A 25,439-nucleotide genomic window follows, 5' to 3' on the forward strand; every position below is an offset into this window, starting at 1 on the left:
TAGCTCAACTTGGCACTACCCTAGCATTGCTGTTTTGAAAGAGTTTTTAACATTAATTAATCATGAGGAGTATATTTTACTAATATTTGCGTGCAATTGAGGTTGCTTGGCCATAGCGTATTTTTTAAAATTTCCTGCCTAGAGAGGTCTGTTAGAAGGTTTCTTTTCATTCAGAATTGTGTCAAACAGACATAATAAAATGACCTGGTTCACTTGAAGCACTAAATTAGGATTTTCCATGGTATGATAGAGACCTTCTTTACTTCATGGTGGTTTGCAGCGTTATATCTTGTAGATAACTGACTTTGTCATAAGCCATTTGAAAGTCACATGTGCCTGTATACCGCTGCTCTGTATGGCTTGCCAAAATCCATCTCAAGGCACAAGTCCTGGGTGGGGAGGGGGTGTTCTGCCTGCAGTATATTCTAGGTGCATTTCTGGGGAGGTTTACCTTGGACTAGCTGTAGTCTGGTCCCTGGACTGAATGCCCATTAGTGGCTGAAGTGCATTAGGTGCATTTCTGGAGCTCATCCTCTGGTTGGAAAAGGCAGGAATGAAGAACCTGCCCTGCATGTCTCCTCCCATTACTGATGAGTGTAATTCCAGCAGAGATAAGGATGTTCTCCCTAACAAGCCTATTTCTGTAAGACCCCTTCCTGAGCTGGGTTCCCTTAGGGTAGCATCTCGTTCCTTCACTGATCATGCCAGAAATAAGGCCACTGATCCATTGACTATTTCCCAAAGGTGTACCCTGCTTTTGTTGTGGAAATTCAACCTCATTTTCTTCAGCTTCATTAATGGGGTACATGTGGGCTTTAAACTGGGACCTTGAAACAACCCTTGAAGCCTTGATAGGCTCATGTGGAGACAGTGAGAACCCATCTCAGCATTTTTGCCGTGGTCCAGTGCTTACCGCAGATAGACTCTGAACACTGAATCAGGCCATATGACACTCAAGAAAGGCAAAGCTAATATGGTTGGGTGTTTTTTACTGTCAGCTGGCTTTGTTTTCACACACAAATTTAATAGTACCAGGTTCCCACAGCACAGGTCCCCAGGTTCACAGTGAAACTCCCCATCCTGTTCAGTGACGCATATATCGGAGGATATTTCTGCAGGCGTAAAAGGCACTGAGGTGCTCCAGTCCCACTGGAAGTGGACAGAAGCCAGAGTGGACAGACCCAGTTCTCCTGGCCATCTTTTAGAAATCTCTTCTATAGTTTCGTATCAAATTAAGTCTTTCAGCTGCATGCATCCCTATCAATCCATTCACCAGTACCCTGTTAAGACTGTAACAACATTTTCTTTCTGTGAGGAATGTTTGCTCTGTTTACGGGGTTCCTCACATATACCTGACCATCTTAATCTTTGTCTTGACTATGAAAAAATAGCCAGCTGTGTGAGGAGAATCCTGAAAAGATCCCTCAGTAGTTGGGAACGAGGAACAAGAGGTTTGTAGGTACTTTTAGTAACCTCCCAAAGGAAGAGCGGCATGGCATTACACTGCCCCCGCGGGGGCAGTAGGAGGGATCCTTTACCCCCATGGGACAGATAATGAGATCAGGACCTGTCTTCCAAATGCTTCCAGGACTGAAAAGGTAAATTATTAACAGCAGGACTTCTGAGTGTTACCAATTGAAATGCTCAATGGTTTTATCTTCGGTTTAAGGAATGTTGAAGTTCTGCTTTCTTTGCAGAAGATATATTTCTGTGAAAATATAGCATGCTTTTCCAAGCCACTAACGTGAAAGAGTCTTGTCTGTCATTCCAATAAAAATACTCCTTTCTAATCATCACTGTCGCTATCAGCAGCTGTTAACAAGGCCTGTGACAAAGAACATGAGATCTCACAAATGAGTGACCATGGCAAAGGAGGCTAGCTTTCATAGTCTGAGTATTATCGCTATCGTTGAGGAACGAACGGCACAAAAAATAAATCCAAGGTTCTAGGCTATAATCTTTTGCACTTTTGGAAGTCAGGCTGCTTAGCACCTAAAAACCTAGGAGGTTAATCTGGTGACTTTTGCCATTTATTTGCAATATGTTTTAAAGAAAAACAGGCTCCTGTGGTGGCTTTAATGGATCTTGGTCTTGTCTTATGGTTATTTCATTTGTTGCACAGTAACCTCTTTTCTTTAAAGCATTGCCAATCAAATTCTTCTCCCAGTCATTTTTACAATGGATTTAGTGTTACAGGGTCTATGAGATAGGCATAAATTTTGGAAATAAGAATTTTTGGAACTACTTTCTGGGCTGAGTTAGTGAAGGCAGACTTTACGGGTGGGGAAAACTTTCATCTTGATTCGAGCATACGTAAGTACTAGTAATCTAAAGCAATTAAAATACATTGCTTTTATCTAATATCCTTTATTTTTTGCACATTGTACACTTACTAGAAGCAGCACAAATTATATAATCTTGCAGCATGATTCATAAAATCATCCTTGGCCAATTATATGTTCATTTTTCACCTGCCTTATATAGAAACTTTTTTTGGGGGGGTGGCATTTTTTCTCCTGTAAAGAAATGTTTTCAGTTTATTAACAATCTTTTTTGCAGTGCTTATTTTCAGTCAGAAGACTGAGAGGTGATCTCATCAATGTGTCCAAGTATCTGAAGGGAAGGTGTCAAGAGGGTGGGGCCAGTCTCTTCTCACTGGTGCCCAGGGACAGGACAAGAGGCAACGGGCAGAAACTGAACCACAGGCAGTTCCATCTGAACGGGAGGAGAAACTTCTTCACTGTGAGGGTGACAGAGCATTGGAACAGGTTGCCCAGAGAGGTAGTGGACTCTCCTTCCCCGGAGATACTCAAAACCTGTCTGGATGTGATCCTGTGCAATGTGCTCTAGAGGACCCTGCTTGAGCGGGGAGGTTGGACTAGATGATCTCCAGAGGTCGCTTCCAACCTCAACCATTCTGTGATTCTGTGATTCTGAAATCAGAAAGTGCAGCAAAAAGACAATGTCCTGCTCAGACAATACTGGCTACTTAAAAAGAATGAAAGATTATTAAAAAAAAGAAACTGTTCCCATTTCCTACTGGATGAGCTCTGTAGGAAGGAAGATCACAACTTTTAATAGAACTAGGAGAAAATTATTGCAGAAGTGTCTACCTGGACTTCAGCAAGGCTTTTGACACTGTCTCCCATAACATTTTCGTAGGCAAGCTCAGGAAGTGACGGCTCGATGAGTGGACTGGCTGCAGTCTTGTTCAATGTATTCATCGATGACCTGGAGGAAGGCACAGAGTGCACTCTCAGCAAGTTTGCTGATGATATTAAACTGGGAGGAGTGGCAGACACACCAGAGGGCTGTGCTACCATCCAGAGGGACCCCAACAGGCTGGAGAGATGGGTGGAGAGGAACCTCCTGAACTTCAACAAAGGCAAGTGCAGGGTCCTGCACCATGCCCCAGTACAGGCTGGGGTTTGACCTGCTGGAATGTGGCTCTGCAGAGAAGGACCTGGGAGTGCTGGTGGACAACAAGTTGACCATGAGCCAGCAGTGTGCCCTTGTGGCCAAGAAGGCCAATGGTCTCCTGGGGTGCATTAGGCAGAGTGTTGCCAGCAGGTGGAGGGAGGTGATGCTGCCCCTCTCCTCAGCCCTGGTGAGGCCTCACCTGGACTACTGTGTCCAGTTCTGCATTCTCCAGTACAAGAGAGACACGGCACTACTGGAGAGAGTCCAGCGGAGGGCTACAAAGATGATGAGGGGACTGGAGCAGCCTTCCTTTGAGGAAGGGCTGCGAGAGCTGGGCCTGTTCAGCCTGGAGAAGAGAAAACTGAGAGGGAGATCTGATCAATGTTTCCAAATATCTGAAGGGAAGGTGTCAAGAGGGTGGGGCCAGTCTCTTCTCACTGGTGCCCAGGGACAGGCACGGGCACAAACTGAAGCACAGGAAGGTCCATCTGAACCTGAGGAAAAACTTCTTTCCTGTGAGGGTGACTGGAGCACTGGAACAGTGGCCCAGGGAGGCTGTGGAGTCTCCTTCCCTGGAGATATTCAAAACCTGCCTGGATGCGATCCTGTGCAATGTGCTCTAGAGGACCCTGCTTGATCGGGGGGTTGGACTAGATGATCTCCAGAGGTCCCTTCCAACCTCCACCATTCTGTGATTCTGTGATTCTGCGAAGCGGTGAGTATGTATACTGACAAAAGGTGCATCTCTCCCTAGTGACACTTTCTGCCTACTTAAACGTAAATTGATAGAAAGTGTGACTTGGTGATTTTGCTCAAAATGAAAAAGGGAAGCTGTGTATCTTACACTGTGTACTTTGCACATGGAGGTGAACACTAAAAATGCTAATATTTGTCATACTGACAGGTTTGAATAATTAGGAACAGGGACTTGCAAAACCAGGATACTCATAATCTAAGTGGCCTAACTGGACTTGCAGTTTTCCAGTCAGTCAGGATAACTGCTGTGTGAACAGGTATGCAGGCCAGACCCACCGGAAGCATGATTAGTGTAAAGTGTGCAAGCAGCATCACTAATTAGGAAATGTTTATTACAGTGTAAATATGCACAGGAAACAGAAGGGGAAACAGAGCTCCAGATCTTTGAATTATTCACTGTTAGACATCTGTGCCCCACTGGTTTCTTGGCTGCGTGATCTGTGATGCTGCCTCAAACAAAACATCCCATGTAGAAGAAAAATAGAATTAGAGTAGACATATTTTTTTTCTTACTTGGCACTGAGCAGGTGATGTTTTTCAGTAACTATACTGATAAAGTACATTAAAAATTTTAGAATAAAATTTCAAATTTGTAAAACTTAAGCTAATGGTTGAGTTTGAAAACTTTGAAAGGAAACCTAGAACAGTGAAATGAATACATTTTCAGGAAAAAAAAACAAACCAAACCAAAATAGTGAATAGTTATACTTAGAGAAAAGAGTTAAGTTACAAAGTAGGTCACATACTTTGTCTGCTTAGTGATAATGCTACTGTCATTTTATACCTAGAGTAATCCCTTTAGTCAAATATGGCCTGTGAGCAGTCTGCTTGGATGGCAGAAAATGGCAAGCTGGAGATAGCTTTAGTGTGCTTTGGGGATTTCGGTGCGGTGGGAAAGCTGTGCAAGAGATTGAGAAGAGCGGTGGAGTGACACGCTGAGCCTCACATTTATCTAGATGTGGATCTGCAGGCTGAGCAATGGTGCCATGCGATGCGGAGAGCATCTCCCCCCTGCCAGCCACTTTCCTTTCCTTCAGGTCTCTCAGTAAGCCTGCACAGCCTCACCCTTTCTTCAGTGGGGAAGAAAAAAATTACATCACGAGCCTTGTACCCTCTTTTACTTGCTTCTTGCTGCCCTGTTTTTATCCCTCTTTTTATGTGCTGTAAAGGTCAATTAAGATCTTTTCAGTACAGACTTCACTTTGTTTTTATGAGCTTGTAAAACATCCAGGACAGTGCTTTTAAGGAAATAATAGTAAATAGGGAAATAGTGAATTGAAGTTATTCATCTTCAGCAATCAAAGTGAGAAGAGAATATATAATAAGGACTATATGACTTTTTTTTGTCCTACAATATCTACAGCTAGAATAACTTATTAAGGCTTTAATCATTTCAGATAAACATCTGTAATGCTCTTCTGAAATCCCCTTGTGGATCTCCCAACCTGAAGTGTACACCACTCATCCAAAATCCTTTCTTATCATTACAGAATTTGTTTTCTCCCTAGGCACACGAGTCTAATACTGAGTGCCTAATGACACAGAAATCACTGACAGGACATTTTCTTTGTCTTTCTCTTCACTACCTAGCGTAAGCAATTCTTCTGGCATTCTTAATTCATCCCAGATGTGGAAGACTCACAAGTTCATTTTCCCTGTGATGCTATCTGAAGAGAGGTCGCAGAGTCTGAAGATGAAGGACTTTGTGCCAAACACTGTAGAAATTATTAAAAGAACAATCCCAGCTTCAGAGAGCAAACTATCTAGGATAAAGTAGAAAGAGACTCTACAAGTGTTGAGACAGGCAAGAAGAGGTGTGAACCGTGAGAGCGGTAAGCTTGTATGCCTTTGCATAGTTTAATAGCCTCAGTGATCAGACTAGCTACAAGTATCCACCAGTCCGAAGTGTTGCCAAAAAAAAGAAGGGGGTTGTAGGCAGCACTGCAGACACTTCAAGGACGTAGCTAAAGAACACAAAGAAATATTAAGTGCTGATATTCATATGATTCCCATTAAAAGGTATTTCCTTCTACACAGTTCTCAGTGGCTGAGGTTTGTCAGTGCAGGTAAAACGTCAGAAGCATGAGAGAAAGAGTCAATACCTAATGTGCAAACTACTCTGTAGAAACTGAGCACGCGTACGTCTTTCCATGGCAAGCAGCTCCATTGATTTTAATAAGCTGATTTGTACTGTAGAACGCTGTGTGTATATTTGTAAGACTGGGGCCTTTGTTTCTGTGCTTTTTTTATTCCTGGTCCTGTCTTTATTTGCATGTTTTGTTTGTTTGTTTGTTTGTAGAGGAAATGAAACATCGTCACTAGAATGGCCTGGAAATTATTTTTCTGATAAACTGAGTTCTTGTTCTCCAGGTTTTCCAGTGCATCATACGCTAAGGCAGCTCACTGCAAAACCCTTTTTTAAATTGTTGGGTTAAATACGTCTTTTTATATGTAGTGAATACAGAAATACAAGTTTTTTTCATAACAGAAGTATTTTACCATGCTGAACCACTAGAATGCAATGTGTCTCTTTGTCCCATTTCAATGATGTGATGCACTCAGCGCATACAGAAGCTTATGAATCTGTGACTCACATAAATAAGAGCCTAGCTTGTTTACTTCCAGCAATAAAGAAATAGGGTGGCTGAATTCAGTCAGACAAGCAACTTTTCAGGGGATATTTTCACACGGAGATAGGTGTGTAGATCAAAGTGTTCCCGTACCAGGAAGAAGAAAGAAAACATTTAATCAATTTTAATGACGTTTTCTTTGAGAAAAGAGAGAGATCTGCATTATTTACTCTCAAGAAATTTAGAATAGAAAGTACTCCTTTCAAAGCCCTGAGCAATCTGATCTGTCTTTGAGGTTAGCTGTGCTCTGAGCAGGAGCTGAGCTTGGTTCGGATTTGAGCAGGATGTAGGCTAGAGAACTTCCCCTTCCAGGCTCAAGTAGTTTGTGATTCTGTTACTCTAAGGGGTGATAACATCACTTTCTGCCTCTGCTCATGGTTTTGCAGTTCTTTCATGTATACTCTAGTTTCAGTTCCTTAGTCATCTCCCATAGCCCCTGCTCACTTGCTGTTCTATATTGGCCAGGGAGATCGAAGGTCCTAGCTAGTTTTTTCAAAACTAGTTTTACATTAAAAGTTTCTCTGTTTTGACTCCAGTCTGATCTGGGATGAAAACCAGTGCTGAAAACTGTCAATTCCCATTGGCCAGTACTTCCAATGTTAAAATTAGATCTATCCAAAAATATCTTTAGTGCATTGGAGACCTAGCCTCCAAATCACATACTCCTCAAACAGCCAACTTCAGTATGAAGAGAAACAGACAGTTGGGTTAAGATTGTACAGTAGTTGCTTTTTAAGAGAAAGATTGTGCTTATATATGGTAAGACCCTAGACAATAAAAGCCAGAAAAAGGCCAAGAATGGGCACTGCAATTAGAAACTGCTCTCTGTCCCCTTGCCATTGCAAGCCCTTCACAGAAGGCAGGCACTTTGTATTTCCACTTCATTATGAAGGTTGCCTGCTGCCTCCAAGGACAAAGGTGACAAGAATGAAAATTCACATTATATTTTAAGAATATGTTTACAAAATATTTCCCACTTCTAATAGAAGTGAGTATTAGAACAACAGTAAAATATAACAATAGAAGCTGCTAGACTGAAAACTTACGGGCTGTCTGATTTCTTTGCTCATGGCAAATTCCTGTGGAATTCTGTTGACTAAATTTACAGCCATGTAAATGACAGCATTAGACATGTATCGCCATGTATATTCATACCTACGCCGGGAGAAAACAAAGTGGGCATAACTGTAACAAATGCAATAGTCCCACACAACAGCTGCTTGCACACTCCTTTCTTGTCTCAGGAGCACATTTGATGAGTGAGATATATGCCTCTTGCTTTCTGAAATAAAGAGCACATGAATCTCTTCAGCTGGGAGTCACTTTGTCAACAGGGAGGTGTAAGACAACGAGTAATTTTACACATCTCTTTAACTGATGCAGAGGTGCAGGTCTAAAATCCATAATTTATATATGTCATGTGGGCTGGCAGCAGTTACTGGAAGTGGTCCATAAACTGAGAAATAGATTACGCCCTGTCATTTGTGCTGTTTTTAGCTAGTTGAAAAAGAACCCTAAAATAAACCTGAAATTAAGTGCAAAGATAAGAGAACTGGCAAAGATGTGAGATAGAGGTTCCTCAGGCAGACCACACAACTCCTCAATCTGTGGATGCCACCGGGATGCCACCAGCTGTGCAGTCCCTGCGGACGTTTGCTCCCCCCAGGTTTGCTGGGCACACGGACACACAGACTTTCCCAGGAATAACTGCTCTGAGAAGAGGCCCACAGGAGTGGAGGCTGAGCAACAGGGGTTATTGGGTTGTTCACTCTTCATGCATTTTGGATGACAGACTGAGCTGCTTGTGGCTACCTTCAAATCCACCATATAGAGCAAAACTGCCCCATCTCCTATTTTAGGGCAAGCAGCAGCACTACAATGTTGAGGAGCAGCAAAGGGTGAATATTCCCTTGCTTCCCCAAGCAGCAGCTGGAGCTTTTGTGTGATGTCAAAAGTGCTATCTTCAGAAATTTTCTAACACCATCTCAGGACAGAAATGAGACAGGTCAAAAGAAGACTTAGCTTCATGGACAGAAGAGACCAAAAGAAGAAATAACACGAGTACTTAATTTAATTACTTGGACCAAGTATTCCCTTCTCATCTCTTCCTGCCTATGAGGAATGATTACGGGGTCCTTCCCATGAGTTAACTTCTTATGTTATCTGCCTGTTTATTGTGTTTTCTTTTGTCTTACCCAACGTGTCCTTTGGTTGTTCCTTGGTTTAGAGAGTTTCTTTCCCTAATATCTAGTGCACAGAGGCCTAAAGTTTACTTCACCTTCTGAACATTATGAAGGTTTTCATTTCAAAAAACCTGCAGAATGTGTTTCAGTGTTGTCTCTAGGTTAGACCAATCTGAAGGGCTTGCCACACATTGAGAGTGTCAGCCAAGCCAAATTCCTACCCATCCCCTTTGCTGAAAGTGAGATATCATTGCCTGTCTCTCTGATGGGGAAACTGAGGAATAAAGGAGTTATAATACTTCTACAACAGATTAAAACCAACCAAACAAGAAACCAAACCAAACCAAAGAAAAAAGAGGCCATAAGAAAATGAAGTATCATAAAACAGGGGGAGAAAGACAGTGACTTAGTATTTCAGAAACACAGAGTACGAAATGCTTTCTCATTGTAATCCAGAATCCTCTGGGCGAAGGGCAGGTTTTTAGTTCACTTCAGTGAGTTTTGGAACAAGACCTGAATGCCTTGGTGTCTAAATCATACATAAGTCAGAGCAGATTTGTACTTAATCTTTTTGGGCTGTGAACAGGAAAAAAAAGAGTATGTTTTGCTCTGGAGCAGCTGGCAGGGAGGGAGGAAGATGAAGGGTTTTCCATGAGATACAGGGAGAGTGCTTGTAAGTGCACACCTCATCCTTCCTGTTCAGACCATTCCACTTTTGAAGTCTGCCTCCTGGAATTGTATATTTACCTTTCTAAAAGGTTCAGCTTCAGTTCCGCCCCCCCCCCCCCCCCCCGGTCTTCCACCCACTCATTTGCACTGTCAAAAGTCCTTCATTTCTCATATCCAAGTGAGCTAACGGGTCAGGGAGGTGACTGCAGAGGCCTGTTCATGTGGCCAGTTTATTGGCTAAGCTGTTTAGACAGTGTGTTTCAGCTAAGGAGTGTTTATTTCTCAGCTAGTGTTAACCTCACGTTCTATGATGCTTGTGTGCAGCAAAGAAATATTTAGAGAGTCAATTATGTATTACACATTCAAAATGAGACACAGAATTGTCAAAATACCTAAACTAACGGAGACACGAGTATGGGTTAAATACTGACCTATTTGATAATAATACTTAGTATTTATATACTTCTTTACATTTTTAAGCTACCGTACACATTTGAGCTAGTTAATACTTCAGCTCTGCCTGTGGCATATATAAGTCTCATCTGCATTTTACAAAACAGGAAATTCGGACACAGAGGTTTAGGTATCAAAATTTTAAATGCAGATTTGGGTATTTGGTCTCCACAAAATCTCGGTCACTCTTACTTAAAAAAGCCTTCATATATGTTTATGCACTTACTATTAGGTACTCTTGTTGGGAAGTTTTGGCCTAAATAACTTATTCAAGGTCACAGAAATCAGTGGCATAGCTGGGAATGGAACTTGAGTTCTTCTTTAAACATAGAAAGCAACTGAGCCGTATAAACTATTTCCGTTTTTAAGTGTCATATGCTTGGTGAATTTTATAATCATGACAATATATCAATTTTATATCATTTCCTGCTATTCTTGAAAATGCAAGCTAGTACGAAAGATGAGGTGCTGCACTGGATCAACCCCATGCTGTACCGAGAGCAGCACCATATATGATTGTGGTCAAGAGGATATATTTCTAGTGCTGCAAATACTTATAGTGGACCCGTCTGCTTAGGGCACTTTCTGCCTAGGCTGTATGAATTATCCATTGATCTATACACTGACGTATTGTACTTCATTAACAATTACTGTACTTCCTTCATAGCAGATTACCCTTCTTTCAGGATAAGAAATGCTCCAAGACGCCTGAAAATGATCTAGGGACCAACTATTAGAAGCGGTTAACAAGATACCTTATCTTGCCAGAAGGTCGCAGCTGCCATTGCTGTCAGAGGGAAGGAACAGTGCCCAAAGCTTTCCAGGCAGTTCTCAGCTCCTTGCAAATCATGTTCAGGTATGCCTTGAATTACTTGATGAAATGCTGAAGTACCTCCAGATGCTTTCTAATTTTCTCTTTCTCTTCTACCCGCTCATGTTGTCAGTCTTTTCTGGATCTGGTGTCTCTGTGTCAATGCCTGTAAGACAAAACCAGCCCCCTTCTGCTGCCCACTGCTGCTGCAGCACCCTTTCCTTTTTCGTGGTAATATGAAAATTCCTCTTTAGTTTTCTGAGTTGTGAGTAATGCCACTCCATGCAGCAACCACCAGATGGTAATGAAGAGCAGACTGGTTAGGTGTCTTTCGTGGATTAAGTCTATTACCACAATGTCATATTTTGCCTTTGCAAGCAGGATTACAAGTACAGTTCTAAATGCCAGTTTTCTCAGCTCTTTACAGATCTCTGGGCTACTGCAGAAGTCTGCTTTAGCAGATCTGTTTGCCTAACAAATTCATTGTGTTTTTTTTATATTAAAGCATTTGAAAGGGAATATTTTACACCTGACATCCGAATGCTTGTGTTACTAGCTGATGTTAATACTTAGCACAGAGGCCCTATCATTCTAAGGAACATGAGGCTTTGACTATAGCTGGTGTATAACCGCTATACACCTTAAACACAGGTAAATACAGAACACCCTAAAGTGACTGTCTGCCCTGCTCATTCTGGAGCTGCCGTATTTCTTAAAATATCATGACATAAAGGATCTCTTCCAAGGTATAAAAGAAGGTGTCTTTCGTAATGTGTGTGCTTGACACCAGCACAGAGAGCAGTAGTGGAGAATGAGCTTCTTGTCCTCTTCCAGCAAGCAAAATAAACAAACCAGAATAAAGAAAAGAAAGAAGAAAAAAAAGAGAAGAAAATAAAGAATCAGAAGTCAACCCCACAAGTTATGAGTTTCCAGTGTCTGAGCTTTATCTGCCTGCTGGATTCTGGGGTCTTTATGTGGTGCCTTGTGGGGTACCTGGGTCACGTTTTCAGGCTTTTCTCTGCCACTGTGCAATCCAGAGACTTCTCACTCTGCCTGTCTCTCTTTTAATGAAAAATAAGATTCACTTGCCTTTGAGAGACTGGGCAAGCCAAGTGCCATGAAGACAGGGAGAAAATCACTAGAGCTGGCACCATGGGCTACAGTGTGAGTCAGCAGCCAGGCCTATGGCTCCTGTGGCTTGTTTAACTCATTCCCCAGACATCTGCCCTATGACTCATATACTTTGGAGATTAATAAAAGCATAATGAGCAGGAACAACAGGGCTTCCAGGGAGGGGGCTTGCTGGTGCTCCTGCTCTCTCAATCGATCTGGAAGCAGAGCCAGCAGCAGGACGGAAAACCAGGCAACCGAGCAGGAAGCCCTGCGCAAAAGCGCGAATCGGGATGTGGACCATGAGTGCCAGTGGCCAGCCTTCCTCCCCTCTCCTTCTCCCCCACCAAAGCCCCAAGGGCTGTCCTTGCCCTGGCGCTCCCAGCCCCCACCCTGCTCTCCAGCCTGCCTGTGGTGTCTGAAAGCTGCAGAAGGTTTCCTGCTGTTGCTCCGGGCAACCAATGTTTTTGATACATTTTCCATTAAACTGAGTAGCCCTTACAGAGGAAGGTGGGATAGATGCTTACCAGATTCTTCCCCATAGCCCTGGCTGCTGTGTCCTCCACCTAGATGAAACAGAAGCATCCTTATATTATTTTTTAGAGAAATCTGCTATTTTCCCCTCACACAAAGAGATCTTCTTATTAGTTTTTATCGAGAAGCCCATCTTAGAGATAGAAATCAGGATCTGAAGCAGATCTGTTTCCGACTTGTTTCCCCGCTCTGCCAGTGACGACATGCTTGGGATTTGCCCTGATGGCTCCTGCACAGGACCTCATGCACAAACCTATGTAAGCGATCTGCCAGAAAGCAAGGCTAAGAGTGGCAGGATCCTGGGGAGTATGAACTGCTGAGCCCTTGCTGTTTCTAGGGAACATATTGTCCCAATGGAGAGGAAAAGGCAGACAAACAAGAGCCAATATAATTTCCCTCCAAAAACTTAGAGGAACAGGAGTTAAAGTGTGAAGTAAAAAGAACGGGGTGGGGGGGGGGGGGAAGAGGACCTATTATATGAAAGTGTGTGCCTGGGAAGCAGTAAGAGTAGATGAGGAATGAGAGATGAAGGCATAGGAATTCTGTAATACTTTCCGGTTGAGAACACTTTTTGCCTCAAATTGGCAGTTCCTGCAGTGAGTACGTCCATGTTTTTCTAATGCAATGAGCAGAGCAGAGGTTCCCTTAAATATGGAAATCACAGTTTACCTCCTGAATCATCCACATATCAATCACCAGAAGAAACCACATAAATCCTATCACAGTCAGCAACTGCAGTATCTGTGTATATATACACATATATATGTGCATATATACCTATACATATATATGGTACCCAAAGGGTTATCTAGCTATATTCCAAGATATTGAGGATGTGCGTGTTAAAACAGCATAACCATGCTACTGTAGAACAGTCTTGTAAATACCTTCCTTGTCATAGGAAAAAATACAGGGCTAAATACATGTCCAACTCCTATATTTTAGTAGGAGTTCTGGCCATGAAAGCGAAGCAAAGCTGGGCCAGCTGAAGGCTGCAATTTTACACAGAGCTTATGCTGTGCTTTGAGAGACAGCTTTGAGGACAGATGAGGTGGCGATTAAAGAACTGGACTGGGATGCAGCAGACTGCAATTAAGTTCCTGTTCTGCAGCAAATTTCCTACCTGGTGTGGAGTCACCACTTAAGCTTTTTGTGTCTCAGTTCCCTGCAAAACAGAAATAACTGTACTTCCTTGTGTCCAGTCCTTAAGTCTTATCTACCTAGATTGTTAATTCTTGAGAGCAGGAACTGCATCTGGTAACATGTATTTGCTACAACGAATGCAACGGGATCCTGCTAAAACTTGGAGGTAACAACTTCATGATCAGATGTTGAGGTAAGGAGCTGGTGCAGGCTTGAAAGAAAACTACTAATGGCAGGACTAAAGCAGGGAGAGAAAGCTGGACTGGAAGAAGAGCAGGAAAGAGCTTAAGCAGCTATCTTACTGCTCTGAGAGCAGGACTTAAATTGCAGTCAGTATACTCCAAATGCGGAGTGCTTAACATAGTGATAGAGCCAAGGGTGCAATCATTGCCCAGAGTACACTGACCTCCCCATGACAGAGAGCTCCTCCCCGTATGGATATTTTGGGCTTCTCCTGAATTCCTGATGAAAGTCTGGATAAAGCCAAGGTGTGAAGGCAGGTGTGTTTTTGTAGCTTCCCAGGATCTCTCCAATACATGAGGATAAGGAAGAGGAGCAGGGAGGGGAGTAGATGATCTTACAGGTAACTGTATAAACAAGGCATCTGTATCTTTTCTTGGTCATGTATCAAAAATGGGATTGGGGCATAAATTATCCAAGGAACGGATTTTCTGCTACTGGTCTTTACAAAGGATGTATGTGAAAACAGGCCATTTGATCGAGACGTTAAGAAATTGTACTGATATGGGCAGAAATTGTAAAAAGTCCAAGAAATCAATGATTTAGCTTCTTTAGCGCTTGGCAGCAACCTAGGTTTCATCTCCTCTGTTTCCTAAGTGCTAGAGGTTCTTAAGTATGTAATTTATAGTTGGGCCTTAAAGATTTTCCCAGTCTTTTCCATATGGGCTTGGCTCTCTTCATGCATTTGATGCCAGGACTAGAAATCTGCTGGGAAAGAGGATGTAACCTATAATTTACCTATATACCTGTAATGTTGGCATAGACTGAAAAAAGGAAAGGCAGAAAACGGAAAGGCTACATAGTGCCTTCCTCTAGAAAAGTATTAACTTTCTTTTTCTTCCCCCTTACATGTGATGATGAAGTAGAAATGGGAAAAGAAGAGTGATGAAGAACTTTTCTATTTCTTTGTGTGTTATGATGAATAAAAAATGATGAAGCTATCCTTGAAGACCCATTGCTCTGGATAAGACTGCTTTTGGGGCATGCTCAGAATGTCTGCTGCGTCACAAATCTTAGAGAGATATATCAGCACAGGGGCAGTATAAAAAGTCTATTTGTTATTTTCAAATGTGTTCTGAGCAGCTGGTGCCAGGCAAAAATAGGTCCCTCTTTACAGAAGTCCGTGATGGGTGAGATTTCTTGGGAGAAATCTTGGAAGAATTGGTGGTAAAAGCTGGAGAAGCTGAGAAAATGCTGAATTCCCCAAACATTTTCTAGGAAAAATCAATCCAGGCTGTGACCACTAAAACCTTCTTACAGTCATCATCATTTCTTTTACAGAGATGATATTACCCAGTGATATTACCCTTTGATCACTTCGAAGTGATCACTTTGAAGTGATCAAAGACCAATTGAAGTGGTATTTTAAAAATCAGCCTATAGCTGGTGGTACAAACAAACATCCTAGGAGTTCTTTATATGTATTTATGCTACAAATATATTACAAAAGCATCTAGAAAACCTCTAAAGATGTAACTCAAAAATGTTGAGAAGTAGCCAGGCCAATGGATATGCCGCAAGACATAAGCAAGTATTCAGAAGTGACATATCTGGCTTACAAGACTGTTTACTGTCTTTTTCAGCTGTTTTATGTTCCCTTCAAGACTAGTTTTGTGGAAGTTTTAGTAACATACAAATCATGCAGTCATTCAGAATTTGAAGAAAGCAATCACTGTTTTTCGTAGTAATCTCATTGAATTCTTGACAGTTACTGCAGGATCTAAGGGAGATATTAACTGCAGATAAATTGGAGAACTATCTGCGTTCATTTTCTTGATTCAGAGAAAGTGATTTATCATTTATGCTTAGTTTTAGCTCTCAGGGTGAGTAAATGTATCCAAATGGCACCGGGTCCTACATCAATATAACATGCAGCTGGAAGTGGCAGAAGGGCACTATGTTTTCTTATCAAAAACATTCTGACAACCTGATTATCTTCTTAGATGTCATGAGTACTTATTTCTTTGTGCCCTGACATGGTACATCCACTAATCTTTGAAACCAATTTTATTTCTACTGAAGAGATGTGAGTCTCACGTAAGTCTTATTAGCTCTCTCTTTTGAAGAATCTGGGGTCATGCAAAGACCAGCGTAGTTCCTAAACTCACTGGAAGGGGGATAACGGAGTGAATTTCTTTGATTTCTACTTGCAGTGGGACTGCTGGGCCTACAGCATCTATATTCCTTATGACTCCAGGGATCGATTTGAGCGGAGTAGAGTAACAACATTTCTCAGGACATTTGTGTGGGAGGATTATTACTGGGTGAATACCACTCAACTTTTCTATTCCAGTTCAGGCAGGTGTCAGTACATATGCAGAAAGTAATAAAACAATCTAAACCCAAGAGTGTCCCTAGCTCTGCCAGGACTTTCTTGGCCTCTTTCCACAGCAGCTGCTGGAAGTGGCAGTGCTGTAGAGCAGGGTTTTGTTGTGTACCTGTCACAAGCCAGGAGAATTCTTCCCAGTTCTGAATTATCATCTACTACCCTTGCTTTAATTTTGTGAGCTTGACTTCTCCCAGCAAAACTTTTCTGAGGTATCCCTAGATCAGATAATCTCTTCAGAAGCATCTTTAAAGTTCTGCAACAGCAGATTACTTTTTCTTGCAAGAGACAGGAAAACTGGAGGTTCTTTTTACTGGAGGCCAGTTGTGAGTATCCCCTTGGCACAGTTCATGCTATAAGAGAAGACCGGTCCAGAGAAATTACATCCGTTCATAGAAGTTGAAAAGTGGCTGATTAACCCTGGCAAACTTACATTACATGGCGAAATTAGATAGCTGAAGAGCTGCTAATCCACTCTGCTGGCATTCCTCATCAGGTTGCTAATGAAGTCAAGACAGTGAGCTCTTGCTGGAGCTTTCACCTGTGCGTGGCGTGAAACAGGTTGCGCCTACAGTGTGATCACAGGAGCTAAGTGACCTTGGTGTGACATTGCCTGTATTGTCTGGGCTTGTAAACATTGCATGGAGCATGTGTGCCATTCTTCAGCAGGCTGCCCATGTCGGGCTTCAGCAGAAAACCATTGTTGCAGTAAGGCACTTAGGGGATGAGGATCTAGCAGGATTTGGAGCAAAATACTATGATGGTGGCAAAGATTTAAATAAGGAAGGAAAGCCTGGAGTAGCTAGAGGCCAATGAATTCCTTGGACAGCTACTCAGCTTTGGCTAGGACTCAGCTTACACATCACTCACAGTGGAGTGGTCGTTCAGACCTCTTTTTCAGACTGAGGGCAAAATGAATTGAGAGGGGATAAAGCCATGGGTCACAAATGCCGTATTCATTGTAGCAATAATACCACCTTAATCCCCACTGTCTGCTATTTAACATGCAAACCACTTAAGGAACTACTAAGGAACACAAACCACTTGGTTGTACCTGGGAAGAGGGTGATGAAGGAAAATACCTGCATTTCATCCTAACAAAATATCAGAAAGCAGAGTAATAATCTGCAGAAGCCTAAACAGGGCTTTTAAATTGGAAGCACAACTGGCTATCTAGACAGAGTTTTTTCAAAGATAACAGCATCAGTAAGCTAAATGGCTTTCAAGCACACCTTTAATTGTCTTTCAAAGGAATCAGCAAAGGGCACCCTACCTGGAACGAATTCTTGAAGTACGATCAGGAAGATTTCAAGTGTAGAGTAGTTTTGAAGATAATCAGGCATTTCAGTAGTTGAGATACTGTAGCAAGTAAAGAATAAAGCCTTTTTATGTCAGCATTGACGGTACTGTAGTCTGGAGTCTGTAGACATAGAGTCAATTACAAGACCTGCTCTACATACGGCTGCACAGTGAACTTCACTATCTTCATTAAAATTGACATGCACACTGATTTCCAAATCTAAACAACTCTGCAGCACATTTGATCAGAAGAATGAGTTGTTTATTGTCAATACCTATTGTGTGTGTGTGTGGGGGGGGGGGGGAAACCCTTTCCCTTCCTTTCACCCCTCTTCCCAAACACGTCTCCCCTCCCAACCATCCCAACATCCTCTGACAGAACAGCAACACTTCTGAGTGCATTTTACAGTAATTGCTGCAGAATCCCTTATTCCTCATATAACAGAAATTATTTGGGTCACCAAATCTGACTTCCTAATTATAGGAAAGAAAAAAAAAAAGAAACTTGGCATGAAAACTGTCCTGTTCTGGTTGCTGCACCCAGTTGCTCCCCTCATTTGGGGTGTGCTCTGCACTGTCTTCTCCACCCCCACCTCCCTTTACACCCCGAGCTGGAGCGCAGGGAGCCTCGCCAAAGCCTCCTCCTCCTCCCACACCCACCCACGCGGGGGAATTAAACACCCCGGGTTTTTCCACCCGCTCTTGGTTTTGTTTCCCCCCTTAGGAAGAAGAGACGCTGGAGACAAATAAGACTTAATCCCCGCGAGCATCACCAGACCCCCCCGCTCCCACCCCGACACATACCCCACTCCGCGCAGGCACCCACACCCGCGCGCGCACACACACACAGACACCCCACGGGCCGTTGCCCGCCGAGCGACGCCCCACGCCACAGCCGCGCCCCGCCCCCGCCGGGCAGAACTAACGGTCGGGTTTAACCCCTCGCGGGCCGCCCGGCGGCGGCAGGGGAGGAGCCGGCGGCCGCGTGCGGCGCCCGGGCCCCTCCTGGGGCGGGGCGGGGCGGGGGCGGGCGGGGACGGGCGCCTGTTGCCCCCGAGAGAGTTAACGGCGCGGGTAAACTTGCGTCTCCTGCCGCCGGGGCAGGGCGCCTGGCCTGGGGGGCGCCGCGGGATGTAGGGCCGCCGCGGGCTGCCGGCGCCGCCGCGGGCTCGCTGCAGCCGCCCCCGCCCTCCCGCCGGGCTCCCCCCCCCACCTCCTTCCACCGGACGAGGCGTTTAACGTGCCCAGGCGTGAAGTATGGCATGCAAAGATGGTTTCTGCCAAGGAGCCAGCCATCGCCATGTCCTCGGGTCTCTCCATCGCCCTCCTGCACTGCCTGTGCCTGGCGACGTGGTGAGTACCCGCGGCGCGGGCGGCGGCCGGGGGCAGCGGCAGCGCCTCCCGCCCGGCCCGGCCCGGCCCGGCCGCTCCGCTCCGCTCCTCCCGGGCCCTGCGAGCCCCGCGGGGTCGCTCGGCGGCTCTGGTCACCCCTTGCCTCTTTGCCTTGTAGTCTCACCGGGCCGCCAGGGCAGAGCAAAAAAGAGGAGAAATTATGGCCAGAGAATTTTACAAGCATCCTGAACAGTCTCCTGGATGGTTATGACAACAGGCTGCGCCCTGGATTTGGGGGTATGGTCACTGTGCACGGTCCCTGCTGTCTGTCAGTCTGCCCTGTGTGTCTGTCCGGGGGGAGCGCTAGGCAGCCTCGGCCAGCCGGGGCAGCGCACCCGCCGCTCCCGCTGACCGCCGGCGCCCGAAAACGGCCTCCCCCCCGTACCCCCGCCGCCCCCCTGCCCCTGCAGGGAGTCCCTCTGGGGCTGGGGGTGGGAGGCCGAGGGGGAGGCTCCCCCGGGGCCGGCGGGGCGCCCGCCCCCCCCCCCCCCCCCGCCCTGCTCCCCGGAGCCGCCAGGCGCTTCGGGGGCATCGCGCCGCCCCGCAGGAGCGGAGGCTGCCCCGCTGTTCGCCCCGCTTCGGCCCAGACGGGCTTAGCTGCTTCTGTTGCACTTAAAAATACTCTGAAGCCGCTGTGTTGGCATGCTAAGGGTGGAAGAACCTGTACCTGCCATCCAGGCTCTTCTGCTTCTTGGCAGCTTTTGCCCCCTGGATGCTCAGGTCCCAACAGAAACCCATGTCGTTTTGTCAACCTTCTTAAGGGGTCTGGTCCTTGGTGCGTTCTGCCCTGGTAGTGACGGGAAGGAGCGGGGTCTGGTACCCAAACACACCAATCTTTCAACAGAGTTGCTCAATTTTTGGCTTTGGTTTAAAAGTAGTAGGCTTCATTGCTGTGGAGGAATTAGAAGTGGAGGAGGTTAAATTTGCCATCATCCGCCTCCTGAATGTGGGGTTTTGTGCCTGTTTTATGACCTAGGTTGTTAAGATGCGCTTTTATGCTGCTGTACAAGCAGCCGGGCTTAGTATTCCTCACTGGGTTTAAATGCCACTGTGACTTGGAACCAAAAATAATTAGGATCCAGATAAATCCAGCTTTTATTTTTTTAAATCTGGAATGACGGTATTAAAAATACAGATTTCAAAGTAAAAAAAATATATATATATTTTTTGGTTTTTTTTTAAGATGCATCCCCTCTCATGCTGTATGAAGGTAATAAGAGCTTTTCATGGGCTGCTTCCTATCCAGGACTGAATGAGATCCTTGTGTAGGTTTATGCTGCGAAATACTTTCCTCCTCCCCTGGAAGTACCTTCTTCACACATGGTTATACATCTGCACTGACATGTATGCCAACACATTCCACACATGTGCCACATGCACGATCTTAATAATTAAAGGAGAACATCTGGCATCCTTGATCACATTTTATTATTTTGAGTATGTTTATTTTATAAGCGAGGTCTTCTATAGCTTAGCTTAAACATTAAGTGAGAAGGAAGCTAAACTTACTAGAGCACTCAGAGGAATCATCAGAACAGGTGGCCTTTTGCAGTTTAGCTCTGCAGAGAGGTTACAGATACTTCTGCATGCGTACAAGGGATGTGCTATGTTTGGCATCATTTTAGGTTGAATGCCAACTAATTAGTCATCTAGCAAAGATGCTTTATGAGCATTATCAGATTTCCAAAATTAAAGAAGTACTAAATCTGTAGTATGACATATATTTTATGTTGATTTTTATTTTAACACAGTTGTCTTTTGAAAGATATTTTGCAAGAGAGACTTTTTTTTCCCCAGTAAGTCTTAACAGACTTTCCACAAAATGCTATCAAGAAGAAAAAGATCATTGTATCTCCTTGAACTTTCACAACTGTAATATTGAAGTAAATGATGTAGGCTGAAATCTGAGTTTTTTCCTCCCTATAAAAAAACACTTCTGGGTGAATATTTGACAGACTGGATATTACATTGCTTCTTATTTCTTCCCATAGTTGACCTGTACAAAATATAAACCACTCACTTTTAAGTTTTGAGCTTGTAAGTAATACATGAAAAAATGCTTTGTTTTTAAAAATAACAGCCACAATTACCTTCAGCCAAAGTTATCTTACAGCCTGTACCTCCTTACAGCCAAAGTTACCTTCACCTCACTTGACAGGAACAGTTTTTAATAAAATAAAGCAAAAAATCTCCAACTTCTGCAAGTCGTCAAGCTTGATTTTTTTTTTCTTTTTTGATTTTTTTTTCTTTTTCTTTTTACTCAGAGGAGTAACTGGGAACTAGTCATGAATATATATATTATCCAGATCAAATTTTCCCTGTCTTCTGTTTTTTTGCTGATAAATCCTTATGGCAAATGGGACTTGTGTCTTAAAAGTGGGACACTTGCTAATATATAGCATATTAAAAAAATGTCATAGGGGATGGGAGTACTTAGAGATGGAAAGTATAGTCTGTTTTGATAATATTAAAGCTATATCACTTTCTGATGAACATCAGAATATTTATTTTTCTCTTTTTCTGGAAGCTGATTCACCATCTAGATTTCATGTGAACCGAAATTAAACATATGTTTTATTTTAAGAACGAAAGGCCTCATTGAGGTCTGACTGATGCGAATTTTAAACCTCAAATCAGTGCAAATATTTCTAATTCTGGTGCAAGTGATGTTTAAAATCAGACGTGGGGAGCTAGCCAAATTCTAAATTTTCCTGGCATATTCCAGCATTGCCACGAATAACAATTCATGAAGATTTTTGCATGCATAGCAAACTGGAAAATGTTTACTTTTGGAGATTTCCTAAAACTGGATCCAGATTCTCCATGCTATCGTTAATTAGCACAATTGTTGGTAGTTACGAAGGAGAAGCTAAATTGCCTGAGTGTGCTCACAAATGTGGAAATGGTTTCTCAAGAAGGGGAGTGAAGCTTAAGTGAGTGTATAGAAGCTTGCCCTGGTACTGCTTATACAGTAGTATGGCATATGTTGAGGATAAATAGAAGAATGAAATTCCCCATGTCATTTGATTGGCCCTGTGCATTACAAACTCACTTTATGAAGCAGATACAAAGCCAAAAAGTTATTAGCACTCACTAAACGTTGTGAATTTGGTAATGTAATGAACAAATATAGAAAAGTTCAGGAAAAACGTTACTAAAGGCCTTTTAAATTTACAGGGCTAGTTTTAGAAGGTGGAAATACACCAACTTTGAAAAAAAAATCCAAACCCTTAAAAGTAGCCACAGATAAGCAAAGGGATTTCAAGCAGAAGTTCAGTTAAACAAATCAGAAAGGGCAGTTTCATGCAAGGAGAAAAAAAAAACAAGCTATGAAGTGCTATCAGGAAATTTTAAATGCAGAATAGTTTTGAAGGTAGTCAGTTAGAATTTCAGTAGTGGGAAAGTGTTTAGGGACTAATGAATAAAGTAGTGCCCTGGGAGCTTTGAAAATAGTGTGGTAGAAACAAAGTCAATTATATTGCCTAGACTGTATGTTCCATTTTCCCATTATGCTGGATACAATTTATGGAGCAGAATACAATTTATAATGCATGTTGATTTCCCAATCAAAACTACTCTATAATCTACTAGATCATAAGAATAGGGCATTTACAGAAGTCACTTGTAGTGTGAATAAATAAAAGTATTATCTATTGTAAAACTGCAAGAGTGTTACTACAGTGCTGTTTTGATTCAGCTGAAAAACTTTGAAGCAAAAACTTTTCTAGTTATAACATGAATCCAGTTTTCACTTAATTTTAAAAATTTCCTTTATGTCATACACAAAGGAAAATTATAGAAAGTTGTAAAACTTGCATTCTCTTTGGAAATGATCTTTTTTCTCATTCACTGGTGATTAGTTTAAAAATGATTGTAGAACTAGGGCTGACTTTTTGAAAGAAATATTATTCACTTGAAGTAAAAGGCCTGAATCTGATTTGCCATTAAAACATTTGTATGATTTCAGACTTCTGAGTAACTCTTGACATTGCTTAGAGCCCATGAGATCAGATTCAAACTTGTACTTGCCTTATAACTTTTTCTGATTTAATGCTATCTTTAAAACTTTCATGATTTGCTAATTAATCATACTTAAGCGTGCACTTACTGAAGTAAGAAGAAATTAGGTGACTGAAGCTAGTGAGAGCAGTATCACTGTCTGTTCTTGTATATCTAATCTTGTAATACTAGTTCTAATTTTTTTGTTTGTTTGTTTTTCCTGTTAGGTTAGGTGTATCTAATAGAACATCTGATCCTTAGCATCTTGTTCTTAATGGCCGGTTGACCTAAGACAGATGGTGTTGTATGACTTGCCTCCTAGTGGAACTACTGGGTAATATAGTGGCTGTGAAACCCGCTGATGTTCATCTAAAAAGTCTATTCTAAGGCTACAGTATTGCCGACGGGATGTTACTGGCTCCCTGTGGTGGCACATCAGTCAGTGAAAGTTAGATCTCTTTTTCCTCTACGGTTCTGTTTATTTGTGTGAGGTATGCAGTCTGGCATGAACTGCAAGTCTCACTAGCAGCTAGTGAAGTGATGATAAGTCTTTGGCTTTCTGTGTAGAAGTTGCCAGGTGCACTGGGTTCAGGAGTAGTTCTTTCCCTTTCCTCTGTAGTTTATTGGTAAGGGACTGAGCAAAGACATGGGCTTCCCTTCTCCTACGAAGGGGTTTCATATTTCCTTCTGCTCTACAGTCCCCTAGATAACCACATAGGTTATAGGCAACGAGGAGCGTTTTCTTTCTTCCTACCAAGGAAGGAGCCTGAAGAGAAGGGATTGAGGATGTGTTTTCCTTCCTCCGTCCTCCAAGAGCCACAGCAGAGGGGCAAGGGTACATTTCAGGGTGTACAAAGGGGTTTAAATGCCCCCGAAAGAGGCAAAAATTGAACCTGATCTTCTGTTTGTCAGATGAGTGCTGCAGCCACTGAATTACTGGATGAAATTAGGAGATTTGGATGTGCTTCAGTAGTCCTGGGCTGTGAGTCAAATATAGCATTATTTTTGTTTCAGCATCCCCAAACGTAGGAGGTTAAGAGCTACATCCCTTTACTTGAAGAAAAGGGTATCTTTTTGTTGTGTTCTTAAATTCCTGCAAAACCAGCCCAGTCAGGATAGCAGGACATGGAGTGGAGTCATTTTTACCCATCTGTGGGACTGCATGCAAATTTCTTGGTAGTTACACCTGTTTAGTCCCTCCCTCGAAGGTAATGGAGCCGTACAGTGTCCTCAACGGTGTTATCTGATTTGGGCAGTTTTTGGTTCCCTGTCGGTTACTGTCCACTTGTGCTTCAGAATCTAAGCTGAATTTGAAGAATGAGAAGGATGCAATCAGTGCTTATTAACCAGACACTATTTGATTTGGAAATACCTGAAGCTATCCAAAGTTGTTCCATAATGCTATCTTATGCAGTCATTGTCGCAACTGTGACTCTTCTGAAAAAGATGGCTTCTAGTTGTCTGTTGCTTTTAAGGCACAGTTGGGGCTGCCTTCTTCCTCGTCATCTTCTTACTCATGATCCCGTGCCTGAGAAAGTGCAGTTGAATACTGGGTAGAATTGAATACCTTGGCTATCATCTCTCCTAAGCAGAGTTTGAGAACTTTTCTCTGTTTCTTCCAGTGTGCAATGTTCAGCTTATAAGCATCATTTCTGAAAAGTTTCGCTTCTGTCGGTGCAGGCGGAGTGATTTACTTGTAACAATGTGTGGTCTTCTTTCAGCTAATCATGTGAACAAGAAATGCTTAAGTGATGAGGCTTTGGAGAGTCAGACTTTCAGCTGAACATTACATCCAGAAAGCCAAAAAATAAAAGCAGGATAAATTTGAAGAGCAGAGACTTAACTTTCTGTTTTTTAGAGGTCAGTAAAATATGTATGTAATTATGTGCTTTTATTAAGAATTCATACATACCTTCAAGGTTCCATTGCTTAGTATAATAGATTTTGTGATTATTCTTTAGATTACTGGTGGACTAGAAGTGAGCACTACAAAGTGAAGCTGATCATTTTTTGAGGCGCTTGTCCAGTCTTCCTCAGCTGGGGAGAGGAGATGATTCAAAGGCTATGGTGTTATTTACCTGTTGTTGACTGGTTTGAATTTGGCTCTGGTTAGTAATGCTTGAAGTCATTGCCATCTGTCTGTTATTCAGTGACCTGTATATAATTAGCTTATATTCTTAGTACAGTTCTTTGTAGACAGGTGTCCCCATCATGGAAATTGGCACCAGTATCAACCCTGTTGGCTGTCTCAGCAGAGATTATGTGCTGAACAGGCAAAGAAATGGCATAATCTCCTCATTTCTGAAGGTATCTTTTTCCCGTTTCCCAGAGTTCAGGCACGGGTGAATATGTGCAGAGACGAAAGTTAGTATATGATTTTGCGTTTGTTTTATTTGTTTTTTATAGAGAATGTATACCATGTGTTTGAATTCCATATTAATTTTTAAAAATCTCCTACTGAGTTGATCTGACTT

General features: G+C 42.9%; 2 protein-coding genes across 16 annotated transcripts in view; one reads left to right on the forward strand and one right to left on the reverse strand.

Moving 5' to 3' along the window:
- Positions 1-19,748, reverse strand: part of GABRB1 (gamma-aminobutyric acid type A receptor subunit beta1) — a 169,015-nt gene extending 149,267 nt beyond the window's left edge. Inside the window, exons 1-5 of one of the 9 annotated variants that reach the window (XM_068942983.1) lie at positions 19,634-19,748; positions 17,549-17,634; positions 12,560-12,598; positions 10,867-11,749; positions 3,114-3,231 (exon numbers count right to left, since the gene is read on the reverse strand). In XM_068942983.1, coding sequence (XP_068799084.1) covers positions 3,114-3,154 — 41 coding nt within the window. In that variant the 5' untranslated portion in view covers positions 3,155-3,231; positions 10,867-11,749; positions 12,560-12,598; positions 17,549-17,634; positions 19,634-19,748. Of the gene's footprint in view, positions 1-3,113; positions 3,232-10,866; positions 11,750-12,559; positions 12,599-17,548; positions 17,868-18,378; positions 18,526-18,787; positions 18,865-19,633 lie in introns of those variants that run through there. The other 8 variants (XM_068942981.1, XM_068942984.1, XM_068942985.1 and 5 more) reach the window with 8 other exon arrangements.
- The window catches only part of GABRA4 (gamma-aminobutyric acid type A receptor subunit alpha4), a 65,520-nt gene continuing 58,873 nt past the window's right edge, over positions 18,793-25,439 (forward strand). For 4 of the 7 annotated variants that reach the window (XM_068942974.1, XM_068942973.1, XM_068942972.1 and 1 more), the window contains exons 1-2: positions 18,793-18,927; positions 19,085-19,203. In XM_068942974.1, coding sequence (XP_068799075.1) covers positions 18,845-18,927; positions 19,085-19,203 — 202 coding nt within the window. In that variant the 5' untranslated portion in view covers positions 18,793-18,844. Of the gene's footprint in view, positions 18,928-19,084; positions 19,204-24,686; positions 24,826-24,926; positions 25,074-25,439 lie in introns of those variants that run through there. The other 3 variants (XM_068942977.1, XM_068942979.1, XM_068942976.1) reach the window with 3 other exon arrangements.

The sequence above is a fragment of the Struthio camelus genome, chromosome 4 (genome assembly GCF_040807025.1).
Source record: "Struthio camelus isolate bStrCam1 chromosome 4, bStrCam1.hap1, whole genome shotgun sequence".
Lineage (NCBI taxonomy): Eukaryota > Metazoa > Chordata > Aves > Struthioniformes > Struthionidae > Struthio > Struthio camelus.